Genomic DNA, 13,767 nt, shown 5'->3' on the forward strand with positions numbered 1-13,767 from the left:
GTTTACTGTATTTTTACTCAATGTGGCATATTGTTGACAATAAGTGAATAGTATGTATAATGTATGATGCTGCTGTTTTGTCCTTTTAAATATAAAGATTTTTTTTTTTAACCAGCACTTAGTCAAGACAATACTGATACTTCAATTCTTCTGTGGTATAAAAATAAAGCAAGCCACTCCCAAGACAACCATCCATTTCCCTCAAAATTATTCTACATTTCTGCTAGAGTAAAATTATGGTGACGATATCTGAAAAATCAAAAAGCATAACACAGGATTTAGTAGCGCAGGGCTAAAGTCAAAATTGCTTCAAAACGGGACTATCCATACAGAAAAATATGAAAATAAACTTAATATATTAACAGTTTGTCTTTAAATGAATACAGACAATTTTCACTTTCTTCTTTGACCATTTTTGTGTTATCCAAATTCCCCCAAATGATCATTTATTTTTATAACTAGGAAAAGAAGTGGCTGTCCCACTGGCCTACATCCCCCTCAAAAACTTCAGCCTCTCATACACACCTACAGAAACGAAATAACCATCCTGTAAGCCTTCAAACATCTAGTCCAAACCTTCTCCCAGTGGCCTGTGCTTTTTCCTGCCAGGTCTGTTAGTCACTCTTGCATTTGCTCCTAGAAGGCAGGGACCGTATCTTACCCACCTCAACATCCTCCATAGGTCTTCCCGCAACCCCAGCACGAGGGCCAGTCTGGCTAAATGGACAAAAACCGAGGACCTGCCGTTAACCCGTGGTCTAGTGCAGAAGACGGGCTTCTGCGCAACTGACCCATGCCGCAGACACGCCACTAGCTGACGAGCCCTGCGCCGGACACTGGGGCACAGAGAGGAGGCCCTGCGCCTGCCCGCGGGGGTATCTTACAACACAGTATGAACAGCACTAGGCCCAATCTCGCCAACTCTTAATTGTGGGAGCCTGAGATGAGAAACCTCTTGTATCAGAGAGGATCCCTGACCTTCACCTGGAAAGACACATTGGAGTTGTGTGGGGCAGGCTGGGAAGCCATTGCAGGCAAAGGACAGTGCACGCAAAGGTGGGGAGGCAGGAGAAAAGGTGGTGTTCAGGGAAACTGCAGCAAAGTACGCAGGGCCAGAACAAACCCTGCGTGGGCAGAGAAAGATGAGAGAAAAAGGCAGGGTTCAGAACCTGGAGAGCAGTACGTCCGCTGGTGGGAAAGAGAGCCACAGGGGAGCACGCACGGTCAGGTCTGCAGCCAGGTCACGGGTAGGACAGAGCGAGGGAGACGACCTGGGAAACCTAAAGGCCAGGGCAGCAAAGACGGAAGAAGGGGACCAGTTTGAGAGCTCTTTGTGTACAGTGTCAGTGGGACTTGGAGAGCAGCTGGACGCCTAGGGGAGTGGAGGGAAAGGGGAGTGTTGTGGACACCTGCTTTCAGCTAGGATAATGGGGACTGATGACCATTCTCCAAGAGGGACCATAAGAGAAGCCGATTTGGATTATTGGCCACGAGAACTTAGAAATCACCATGTGGCTATTAAATTAAATTAAATTCTGTTCCCCAGTTTCATTAGCCACATTTCAAGTGCTCCACACATAGCTAAGGCTACTGTCCTGGATGGGACAGGTCTAGAACATTCCCAAGACCATACAAAGTGCTATTGGACAACACTAATTTCGGTTACCTTAATGAACTAACTCATCTGAATTATAAAAATAAAATGGCTAATAATTACTTTCGCTGTTGATGTTTCTGGATGGTTCTATGTAATTCTTCTACTTCGTGCTCTAAGTCTTTCTTCTCTTGCAAAAGTTCATCAATATTATGATGCAGTTCTTCTATTTCTTTCTCAGACTGCCGCTTGGATACTCTCATCCTCTGTTCCTCCTTCTTTGATTTTAAATGCTGTATTATGTCTTCCAATCTAGAAACCTCATTCTCCTGAATAAAGAAAAGAATGCAATACTGAAATATCACATGACCTTTCCCCTTTTTCCTGCCCCAAACTGAGATGAATTGTGGTTAAAGTGGTATCTATGCCCTGAAAATACTGGTAGCTTCCTAAGACTTCAGTTTGAAAAGAAAAATTAAGTCAAGGCAATTTCTTCACACGTCACAGATGAAATGGATGGACTAATAGATCCTCCGACTCTTCCGTCAGTCCAGCTATGGTTGCTTGATAAACAGTCACCAGGCACCTCCTGTGGGTACTGTCTGGTCCCAGAGTTCAGCATCTTGCAGAGTCACAGACATACACATCTCTCCCTCCTCCAGGCACATGGGAGGGGAGTGGGCTAAGAAGGCTACTTAGAGGAAGCGGTGCTCTGCTGGGTTTTGAAGAATAAATGGAACAGGAAATATCTAAGCTGAAGAAGCAATGCACAAACACAGGAGATATAAAGGCACGCCTGGGGAACCACAGAAATAGCTGGGCACTGGTGTCGGGTAAAAGAGCGAGTTTGAGAGATTGAGAAATGCTGAGCTGACAGAACTGCTACAAAACAGTGGACACCAAAGCACTGCCGGTTAACAAGAGTACCGCCGTTTTTAACCATGTAAATACCCACAGTTCCTCTGAAGCTAGGTTGACTGATTAAAATTGGGCTGCTGACTTCACACCCAGGGGCTAGAATCCTTTATCTTCCTCTCAGTTTGTTGAGAGGAAAAGGAAAAAATCAAGAGCTCAGGAAAACGTCAGGACCCAGGTGTCCTGAGTTTGAAGGAGGTACTTGTAATGCATTTTATTTCTTTAGTGCCAAAAGCTTGAAAAGTAAGCTAGAGACTAGGAAGGAATCATTTCTTGAATTTAGCCTAGAGGAAAAATATGAAATACAGTAAAATTTATACAAAGTTAAATGAACTACACTGCCTACAAATAAAGAAATGTTATGCAGTCATCAAAATACTGGTTAAAAATGTCTATGAAAACCATGGGAAAAATGCTTGTAACATTAAGTATGAAAAACAGAACACAAAATTATGGGCACAGTAAGAAGAGAACTATGAAAAGAAAGAACAAATAATCATTGACCTCATCACCAAGGGATGGTCCCCACAAAGCCTTACTGTATGCTGCTCTCACACATGTTTGCATGTGAACACACATCTACACGCGTGTGCACAGGTACAGGCAGGCACGCCCCATGTGCCCGGTTGCAGAGTCGGACACAACTGAAGCGACTGATCAAGCACATGCCTATACATACACAGTCATACAGTACTTATCAACAAAAATATACATAACAAGCTTTCTTTAGAAATGGCTAATTTCTGGGCTGAAAGCATTTTTGTTATAAAATGGTTAAACCAGGTTCACAGAGTGATCTGGTACCCTAACTTCTGACCAGAAGAGTATTTTACTAAGAGAATGTTTGCTCAGTTCTAAACACCAGCCTTAAAAGCACACTTCTGGGATATAAGCCATGCACAGGTTGGCCAACTCTAAGGCAGCCTCCCAGGGAAGCAGTGTGGACACGGCTCTTACGTCTTCCCACTTACTAAGTTGTGGTGCTCCGGGACATTGCAGTGCAGCACGCCCATTGGGATGAGGGGGACGGAGAAGTTGGGGGGTGGAGGCCCATATACAATGGGGGCACCAGCAGGAGGCGGGCCATACACAACAGTGCCAGGGGTGAGAGGTTGGCTGTTGTTGGGTAAGGGAGGTGGCGGTGCGTAGACGGCCATGCCCTGTGGAACAGGAGAGCCGTCGGGGAACACGGTGTACATCATGTATCCAGGAGGAGGCACGAACGGGTGGTCGTCGTGGTCATCTGGCTCGCTCTCCTCGTGGCTCTCTCCTCCACTGTCTGCATCTTCAAATGGAAACACAGGAGCGTGTCTTATTCCCGTGGCTTACTAGGTAAACACACTTAGCAGAGAACAGCAGCATTCAGGCCAAGATATCAGAGATGCAAAAATAAAATTTTCTAAAAAAGGTCAAAAGCAGTTTTGAAAAGTGGATCAAAACAGGGATTCTAATTCTTTTCACCAGGGGAACCTGAGTTTCTCTGATACCTATCCGTTGGTTTGCTTTTCCCCGTCTTCACTCATTCACCACTCAGCAACATTTGGGTGCCTCCCTCGTGTTACACGAAGGCCAGCAGAGAAGCGCGGTGAGACCCTCAGCTCCGAGATCCACCACTCTCAGGGCACACAGCCGCCTCTGGCGGTGGTCGGCTTACTCCTCTCTCCGGTAAGCAGGACTGGGTACGTTCATCGCTGATGACAGAGGACTGAGCTCACAGTGGGCGTTCGACTTCCTGAATGAGCCAGTTCTCAGGGTGCAATATCCCCTTTTACAGATTAACACTCTGAGAGCAGCTAAGGAATCTGCCTAGTATGACACAGCTGCTTAGTGAAAGAGCCAGGAGTTACCTCAGGTCCGACTCTTTCTCTGGGGCTCTGGCAGACAGACCTGTGACACTTCACGTCAGCGGAGGTAACTAAGGCCAGGAGACAGGGACCCAAACTGCCGCGTGCTGGGAGCACAGGTGAGCTGCGCAGCGTACCCAGGCAAGGAGCGAGGCTCCAGAAAAAGAGTGCCATCTGAGGGCCTGGGTCCTGCTGAAGTCATGACGAGCAGGCGCAGCGTGCCTGGGCGAGGCATCGAGGAGCAAGGCTCCAGAAAAAGCGTGCCATCTGAGGACCTGGGTCCTGCTGAAGTCATGACAAGCAGGAACAATTTGAGAGAGAAAAGAAGAAGTAGAACATTCTGAACAGAGGGGCTCAAACATGGAGCTGCGAGAGACACAGCGTGCAGCTGGGCATGGCCGACAGGTGGGAAAGCGGCGGGAAGGGGGCCAGGTGGGCACTGGCCAAGACCAGGTCACAGGGGGCCGACCGAGCAAGCTGAGAGACTGGGCTGTGCTTTATGGAATTCAGGGGACCAAAAGTCATTAATCAGGCAAGAGAAATGCAACTTCCCGGATGTGATCTGACTTACCTTTATTTGCAAACGATTTATGTAACCCGCTCCTGATGGGAGAATAAACCCAGTATCCTGAGGCAGCTGGAGGGGCACCATCTTCCTTCCCATCCTGCTGTGGTTTTCTAATGGGAGTCGAGGCTGCATATTTCAGCCCGACACCAGAGTCCTTAGTGGCCTGGGAACTGTGGCTGGAAACCTAAAGGCATGACAGAAAAGCACAGCATCTCATAAAAATAAAAAGACTGATACGGAGCAAGGTCAGAGTCTGCCACGAAGCCGGCACAGAACTGGTTTCCCTTCGCTGCGGCGTGCTCCCGGGGCCACGTGCCCTGCGGGCGTCAGCCTCCTGGCTCCCGTGCTCATCTTTCCTGGCGGGCTCTCTCCTTTCGCTCGCTCCCAGTGGCCCAGCAGTAAGATCAAGGAAACCAGGTGCTTCCCAGGCCACCGGGATCTTCGTCTCCTGCGGTGCTGGGAGCCGGGCCTGGCCTTACAGCTCTACGCTTATGCTCCTTCTCCTTCCCAGTTGCAGGTCGGCGCTCCAAACCCTCATCCGGCCCGGGCTCTGCTCTAACCTACACTGCTTCCACCTGTGGCCCTGGTTGTGCCAAGATGCCTGGCTTCCTTTAGAGATCTGGGAGGAGGGTCTTAGATTCTGCTCTTGGGGTTTTGATGAACTCCTCAGGGCCCCGGGAGCCCAGCGGGTTAGGGCTGCTTCTCCTGACCGTGGCTGTCAGAAGATTCCAGCAGGATGTTGCTCTTGGCTCTGGAGGAAAGCCTCTCCTTCCTTCCCACATTCAGGCTGCAAACCTTCACACTGTGTCACTGAACACCCCTCAATCCTCCTCTCCTCCAGCTCCACTGCTCTAGCCTCTTCCATCCTTCCCCCCAATGAGTTCAAACAGACCCACACAGAGCAGCTCGCACACTGCATGTCTAGCCTTCGCGCTCTGCTGGACCATTCCTCCGAAACCAGAGCTCCGCGCGTCTAGCCTTCATGCTCTGCCGATCTGCTCCTCCAAAACCAGAGCTCCGCGCGTCTAGCCTTCGCGCCCTGCTGTACTATTCCTCCGAAACCAGGGCTCCGCGCGTCTAGCCTTCGCGCCCTGCTGGACCATTCCTCCGAAACCAGAGCTCCGCGCGTCTGTAGCCTTCACGCTCTGCCGGACTATTCCTCCAAAACCAGGACTCTGCGCGTCTAGCCTTCACGCTCTGCCGGACTAATCCTCCGAAACCAGAGCTCTGATCACAGCATACACAACCGCAGTTTTCCAAGGCCTACATAATTTACTGTAAGGGATTTTGAAGTCCCTTAAAAAAAAAAACGATGGCCCCAACCTGCTTTGCCTTTCACTGTTCCCATCCCGCCCTCAAGCCCCGCAAGGCCACCTGCCACGGCTAACCCAACGCTCCCGTCCTCTCGGGCTGTCCCCTCGCCCCGAGAGCACAGCCTGTGAGGGTTGCTTAGTGCTCACTTCACGCCCCTGCTTGTGAAGGCTTCTTTCCTAAACATTCCCATGAGATAAATCTGTGATTCTCTGCAACGGGGGCGGGGAGGTCTAGTCCACTGTCAAGTGTGTGTCACTGTTTTCTAGTTACATTGTATAACTGTGCTCCTCCCCAGCTCATGAACTCTCTGAGGGCAGGGCTGTATCATTCATCAGGGCTTCCCACCAAAGTCCTGCACTTGACCTAGACCTCAGTAAGCACTGAATGAATGTCTGTTAAAAGGAAATGAAATCCAGGTGCCTATTTTTCTGTCTCAGCCTCTGTATAATTCTACTGCCATTTTCAACAGTTTCAATAGGCTCTCTGGGCTCAAGTCACTTTATCTCCCTTACAGGATCCTTATTCTAGGACCTCACCACATACCACCTGAGCATGAATGGGCAACTGCCACATTCCTTGGGAATGCCCCATTTCCATCTCAGTATAAACACTTAAGAACCTCAACACACTGCTTACCCTAAAATATGTTGTTCTTGACACCTGATCACAGATTTACGGAAGGAACCTTGGTTACACTTTCTTAAAGAAAATTTAGTATATATTCCCAACAACACAGACTTCCTACTTTTGATGATGGTGGTGGCATAAAGTACCAATAGCCTCGTCTTTTGAAAGGATCTGCCATGCTGCTGATGTAATCATTGTGGTAAGAAACTTCACATCGGAGTTCAGCAATTTCTTCCAAAATATTTTCAATGCCTCCTCTGTTATCTGTAAAGGAAAGTCATTCCATGAGTTGGGTGTGAAATCATCTACTTCCTTTCTCTCTCAAAATACAAAAGTGATTCCATGAGAGCCAATGACTCTGAGCTCCTCACAGCTGTCCTTGGGTAATAAGTGTTTGCTGATACTTAAAGAGGGCAGACATGTTCCACTGCTGTTCACTTAGAAAGCGAGCCAGAAAAAGAAACGATTTGTAAACATTCTTTCTTTTGAAAATACAAAAATGAGTCTCTTCTCTCTTTGTAATCCAGTCCGTTGATACTGCACTTACATACATTGGAAAAAGTTCTTTATTTATTAAGCTAATTATCATAGCTCTATAAATCAAGCATGGGTTTGATCAGTAACAAATAAATCTGCTAAAGGGAAAAACCCAACAGAATGATCTGATTTTAACACCAGAGCCCAGTACTTTACCAGCCCCGGTGAGGTCCAGTAAGTTCCGCAGCCTCGCGATGTCTCTCCTCTGTTTTTCCATGGCCTCATTCAGCTTCTCGATTTCCAGCACCTGTGAGCTTGCTCCTCGGGTGCCTACCTCTACTTTCTCCATCTCAATTCGAAGCTATTAAAAAAATCACATATACCAAGTTGCCAATGAATATTCTTTTCTGGATGCACTTCTCTGTGCAGTGTGATTATAATCCTCTGATTTTTTACTTCTACTTTACTAATGAGGAACCCATTACTCTGGACATTTAAACCATGCAATGCCTGGCACACAGCAGAGGATCAAGTACTGATTCACTACTGATGGTACCTCAAAATTCTTTGAGGCCCCTACAGTAATTCAACTGCTTAGGAACTGACAAGGACCCAAGAAGGAGGTGGTCTCACAGGGCCCCGGCACTGACCTGCTCTTCTTTCTCCCTGAGGAGAGTCTGCAGTAGTTCGATCTCCGCTTCTGCTCGGGTCAGATCCCTCGCGGCCTGCGCTGCCTTTCTGCTGAACCGCTCTGTCTCCTGCAGGTCCTGCTGGGACGGAGGTGTGGGGAAGGCCCCACTGTACTGCGGGCTGCACTCTTTTCTCTCTCCCTCCCAGACTCAGTCTCTGCTCTCATCAGCTCGCATGCCTGGCTACCCCCTACACAGGAGGTGCCAGGCCCCACCTTGCTTACCCATCACTTGGCAGCCCCCCAACCCTCTGTGGGGTCCAAGTGGGCAGGGAGCTACGTCAGAAAAGCAATGATTAGTTTTTCCTTCCCTGATCTACAGTCTCCCATGACTGGTGGAACTCTGTGGACTGCCTTGGTTAGGCTTTTCCCTCCTATGACCTGCAGTCTTAACTGCATCAGCATTTGCATCCTACAAAGGCTGTGACAGACTTATCTCAGTCAGGACTCATAATAACCCTGTGAAGAGACATTTGATCCTCTATACATGATGAAAGGGCTGAGGTTCAGAAGGATGATACCTTCTGCTGAAGGCCTGAAGACTTCTGCTTAGGTGTGTATTGATAGCTACCTCCCTCAGCAGACCCCTACACTCTGAGGTAAGGATGGTATGCTTCATTTGATGGTTCTTGGGGGGCTCACTGGAGCACCACACCCATGGCAGGGCTGTGATGGGGGAAGTGCAATCATCAGGTCTGAAGAGAAACAGACAACTTTACGAAAGAGCCAAAGTCTATAATGACAGATCAAAAACACAAGTGGCGAGATGCTCTGACAGGGGCAGCCTTGGTAGACTCTTGCTCTGCGCGTGGGGACTCACCTCTGCGCGCTCCTGGTTAATTTTCATAACGGTTCCATGAAGGGACTTGAGCTGGTCTTTGGCGATGGTGAGCTCAGCCGTGGCTATCTTATCAGAGGTGGCCACAGCCTTCTTTAGTTTCTTCAGTTCTTTATCTAAACCCAGAACCTGTGCCTGAGATTTGGCATCTTCAAGTTTCTTCTGAGATAACAAAAAAAAAGAGATGACTCATCTGGTAGCAATGAATTAAGATGTAAGCCCCATGAGGGCAGGGACTCTGTTCACATACCCCATGCCTAGGACAATACCAGGTACACAGCAGGTGCTCCAGAGTGAAAAAATAAAAACGTCTCCAAACTGTACAGTAACTCAGAATGAAATCAGTCTACTCAGTCTAGAAGCTTTGTGCTCATAAATCCATTCATCTGTTGGAAAAACATTTCTTGGCACCACTGCCAAGCGATGGACCAGCCCCTTGTGATCACTGGGGCACATGGTGGTAAACCAAACAGACTTGCCTGCTGCCCTCAAGGGGCTTATGAGACACACATATTAAACGAATACTGAGGCAAATGTGTAATAAACCTGTGATCGCTGCTCTCAAGGGACAGAACAAGATATCCCCCTCTGGGAGAGGCTGGCAGGAGCGGGAGTCAGGGAGAAGAGAGGGGGAGAGGCGTGGTGCAGGAGGAAGAACGGCCGGGGGGAGACAGAACACGGGGGTCTCGGGAGCTGGAAGCAGCAGCACAGTGAGAAAAGGAGAGCGCTCAACGGAGGCCAACCGCGCGGTGCCTCAGAGGCGACGCGCTTCTGTCTTTATCCTAGAAACAGCAGAGGCTGCTGGAGAGAAAGGATGACAGGCACTGACAAGAGTCTGTTTGTGCTTTGTGTGGGCTGCTCTGCGGAGCCGGTGCTAAGTGGAAATGGGGGCCACCCGGTGGCCGCAGCCATCGTCCAGAAGAGATGACTCGTCATGGTGAAAGAGGGTGGTGGCCCTGGAGAAGGGCAACGTGCAGATATTCCAGAGAGATTTTGGAGGCAGGCTTAGTAAGACTAGGGAACTGATGGGTTCTCAGTGAAGCATGAAGCAGACCACTCACTGGGCTGGAGAAGGTACGACACAGGGCAGCCTGAGAGTGAGCTTTCCAGAGAGAAGTGAGGTGCTGCCATCGGAGGCTGGCAAACACTTGCAATGTCACCACGATACCTGGATGGGTGGTTTTTAATTCAGGAATACTCAGCCACGAGTGCAGGGCTAAAGAAAGCAGACAGCTGCTGTTTTGTCACAGAAGATAGGAGAAAGGAGCAAGGAATTTGAGGACATTTGCAAACAATGGTGATAGTGGGAGACCATGGGATTTAAGTTGGACAAGGAAGAAAGTAAAGACAGGAAAGCCATACACCAGGAAAGGTGGGGCTAAGGCTCTGGGATCATCCATAAGGTGGAAACACTGTCAGCGTGAGGGTGCTGACAGCAAAAGAGGCCATGATCAGAGTGGATGTTTCAGCTGTGACTTCAGAGATGCTGGGCAACACTTCTGAATTGGACAAGGTATGACAAGGCGAGTAGGGGCTGAGGGAGCTTTGGAGAAGTTTAAAAAGAGGCCAGGGAATTAGAAAGAAAAGTGAGGAGCTGAAAAGTAATGTTCCACAGATGTGTCCAGTTTGGCAAGGGGTGTAAAAGGAGGCAAATCATCCCAGCAGCACTTCCGCACCACCCAGCCGACTCTTCACCCGCGCCTCACGTCCCAGTTCCCTTGTTCCCATCCACCATGCCCCCCGTCTCAGGCTCCAGGTCCACGGAGGTACAGCCAGTGGGGACCGTGGATCAGAGCCCTCTCAGCTGCCCCCTCGCTGAGAGCAGGACCCTGGCAGCAGGGACTCCTGTGTCTTTTTCCTGGTCTTGCCCACCTTCTTCTCTAGCTCCTGGAGTTGGGCTAGAATTCTCTCCTTCTCTTCATCAGCTTCCTGCAGTTGCAGATCTGTAAGGCCTTGGATTTCCTCCATACTTTTTAGATTTTCTTGTAAATAGTGAATCTCATTCTCTAACTGCTGAATTCTTGCTTCGTGTTGCCTCTTGTCAAAATTAATCTGTGAGGGAATCAAGTTTCAAAAATGATGTTTAAGCAAAATATTTTTTGAGCAAAATAAATACCTTCTGGAGAACTGTATTTCATTTTACTAAAGAGTATTAATGGCTAACTGGGGATGTGTTAATCACAACTGTCCTCTAGGATCCATTTTAACATTTGCCTCATCATTAAAATAATTACATCAAAAACTCAGATTCTGGCACCATACTATGCTCTAGCAATGTGGTGTTACTGACCTGCACGTTAAGAAACAGCTCACTTGCTTCCAAAATAAGGAAAACACAGTGTCACACAGAAGCCTGACTGTGGCATCTGTCACCACACTTAGGGCTACATTTCAGTCACACAGTCTGTCTTACTAGGAGTGAAACTTTACAGCAATTACACTGAATTTTTTAAAAATTATATCTTTATTAATTATACCTTAAAGGCATAATTACCTTTATTAAGGTATAATTAATAAAACAAACACCCTTTCTTTTTTTTTCTTTTTGGTGGTCATGACATGCTGCTTGTGGAATCTCAGTTTCCCACCCAGGGATCGAACCCCAGCTCTTGGCAGTGAAAGTGAGGAGTCTTAACCACTGGACCACCCGGGAATTCCTGACACTATTTACACGAGACAGGAAGCAATGTGACTTGCTGGAAAGCACGCGTGTGTTTTGAACGCTTCCCTCCACCGCCTGTGCCCATCTCTCACCCTGGCTCCAAGCGCGCTCTCGCAGGCCTGCCGGAACGCCTCCTGTCCCTCGGCCAGCTTCTCCTGGTGCAGAGCCATTTCTTCTTGGAGTTTTCTTTCCCTCCCTTGGGCTTCCTCTTTCTCCCGCTGGGAACGTGTCAGCATTTCACTGAACTGTATCTGCAAGTCTGCAAGACTTTTCCCCAAGACATCTGAAGGACTGTGGATTCTGGTAAGGGGGGAGAGGAAAGATGTTATAAACGTGACATTTTATTTTTGATGCTGGACGCAAGCACACCGGTAACATTAGTACATGAGCAAGAAGAGCTGTGTGGGACGGCACCTGTTGTCAACCCACAGCAAATCACTGCGCACCTCTGGAGCACAAAGCATTGTTTTACCGACTGACTGCTGCCACTCTGCGGGCACAGGCCACCTTCAGGCTAACAATGTGTGTTCAAAGAATAAATGTCCATTTCACATTTTCAAAGTAGCCTGTTTTTCTTTAGCTATTTGTTTTCTACTTAAAGTGTATAATGTGACTCAACCTCCTGACCATCTGCAGTAAGCTTTCAAGAATGAGTTACTTGTAAAAGCTTTATGTTTTTTAAATTAAATAATAACAAAATGTATAAGATTAAAAAAATCAGTGATGGACAACTTGAATTAAGTAGTCTGTGTCTCAGTCACGGTCATACGATAAGGAGAAAACTTTACAAAAGAAATCAGCCATGCACAATCGCAGAAAGGGGATTTCATCACTGAGGCCCACATTCACAACTCAGCTCACTCTATACCTGGAGGTCCTGACCTTCCATTACCTCATCTCTCCAGCTCCTGATTTCAGTTTTCTCCTTAGTTCATCTACACGAGCTGCCACTTCTTCTGGACGAATCAAACCATCAGCTACATGATAAAGGTGATTCTGGAAATCTTTAAGTTGCTGTTTTAACAGGTTATTGTCATCCTATGGAGGGAGGCAAAATGAAGAGGGGTAAAAGTTAACCAAAACTAAATTAAAAAATACACATACACACACAGCCTATATTATTTACCAAACAATAGTTCTAGTCAACTCCTTTTACCAATTTTTTAAAAGCCCTTTCCACTGTGGCTAACAATATCTGAATCTACTGATTAATCCAAAGTCACAAAAGATACAAACAGGCACTATGATGTGTGTCGTGGTGATGCAAAAGGAAGCACCTATGAACACTACCTTCTCCTTGCCAAAAACTAAATAATGCAAATCTAAATAAACCTCTATATAAGAATATGTTAATCAACGCCCTGGGGAATGTAGCCAGCAAATCTAGACTACGGGAAACTCTATAGGACAAAGACCTGGTTTTCTTCAGTATGGAACAAAGGTAAAAAAAAGAGCAAACCTATAGATTACAAGAGACTTAAGAATCAAGTCAACTAAATGCACTGTGTACACATTATTTGGATTCCAAAAAACACTTCTAAAAAACTTGTGAGACAATTTGAATGCCCTCCAGGGATTGATGGTATTAGGGGGTGACTACACTTTTCAGGTGTCACAACGGCATCCATGTTTATGCTTTATTGTTTTCTGTCCATGCTGTGCAGCTTGTGGGATCTCTGATCCCCAACCAGGAACTAAACCCTGGCCAAGGCCGTGGAAGCCCAGAAGCCTAACCAAGAGGCCTTCAGGGAACTCCTTTACACTTCTTTTTAAAGCCCTTATTTTTAAGAGATACATACAGTAGTATGTTATTTACAGATAAAATTAGATGTTTTGGATTTACTTCAAAATAATTCAGTTGAACAGATGTGGGGGTGGGGTGTGGGAGATGTTATAGATTAAATACTGGATACTGTGATTAAATACTGTGTTATAGATAAAGTAAGATAGGACATGTGTTGAAATTGCTGAAGATGAGTGATCTATACATTCGGATTTACTTTAGTATTCTATTTTGGTATATGCTGGAGAACGTACACAATTCAAAGTTAGAAAAACAAAAACAAAAAACACCTTCCCATAATACTGAAGCTTCTCTAATAGCTTACAGTACTCTGTAGGAGTATTTGTTATATGCAAGCATATTTTCACTAACAAACAAGGAAACATACCTAGACCCCAGAATTAAATCCAGACGATGTCTCTTTCAAGTAAAAAACAAAACAAAAACTGATAAAATT

The 13,767-nt window shown here is 46.9% G+C and overlaps 1 protein-coding gene across 1 annotated transcript in view; it reads right to left on the reverse strand.

Moving 5' to 3' along the window:
- The window catches only part of CNTRL (centriolin), an 81,392-nt gene that overhangs the window by 23,035 nt on the left and 44,590 nt on the right, over positions 1–13,767 (reverse strand). The window contains 10 exon segments of the mRNA XM_070459180.1: positions 1,718–1,923; positions 3,481–3,794; positions 4,925–5,105; positions 6,981–7,126; positions 7,556–7,700; positions 7,990–8,106; positions 8,848–9,027; positions 10,738–10,917; positions 11,620–11,827; positions 12,420–12,565. Coding sequence (XP_070315281.1) covers positions 1,718–1,923; positions 3,481–3,794; positions 4,925–5,105; positions 6,981–7,126; positions 7,556–7,700; positions 7,990–8,106; positions 8,848–9,027; positions 10,738–10,917; positions 11,620–11,827; positions 12,420–12,565 — 1,823 coding nt within the window.

Source organism: Odocoileus virginianus, chromosome 31 (assembly GCF_023699985.2).
Source record: "Odocoileus virginianus isolate 20LAN1187 ecotype Illinois chromosome 31, Ovbor_1.2, whole genome shotgun sequence".
In the NCBI taxonomy this organism is placed as follows: Eukaryota; Metazoa; Chordata; class Mammalia; order Artiodactyla; family Cervidae; genus Odocoileus; species Odocoileus virginianus.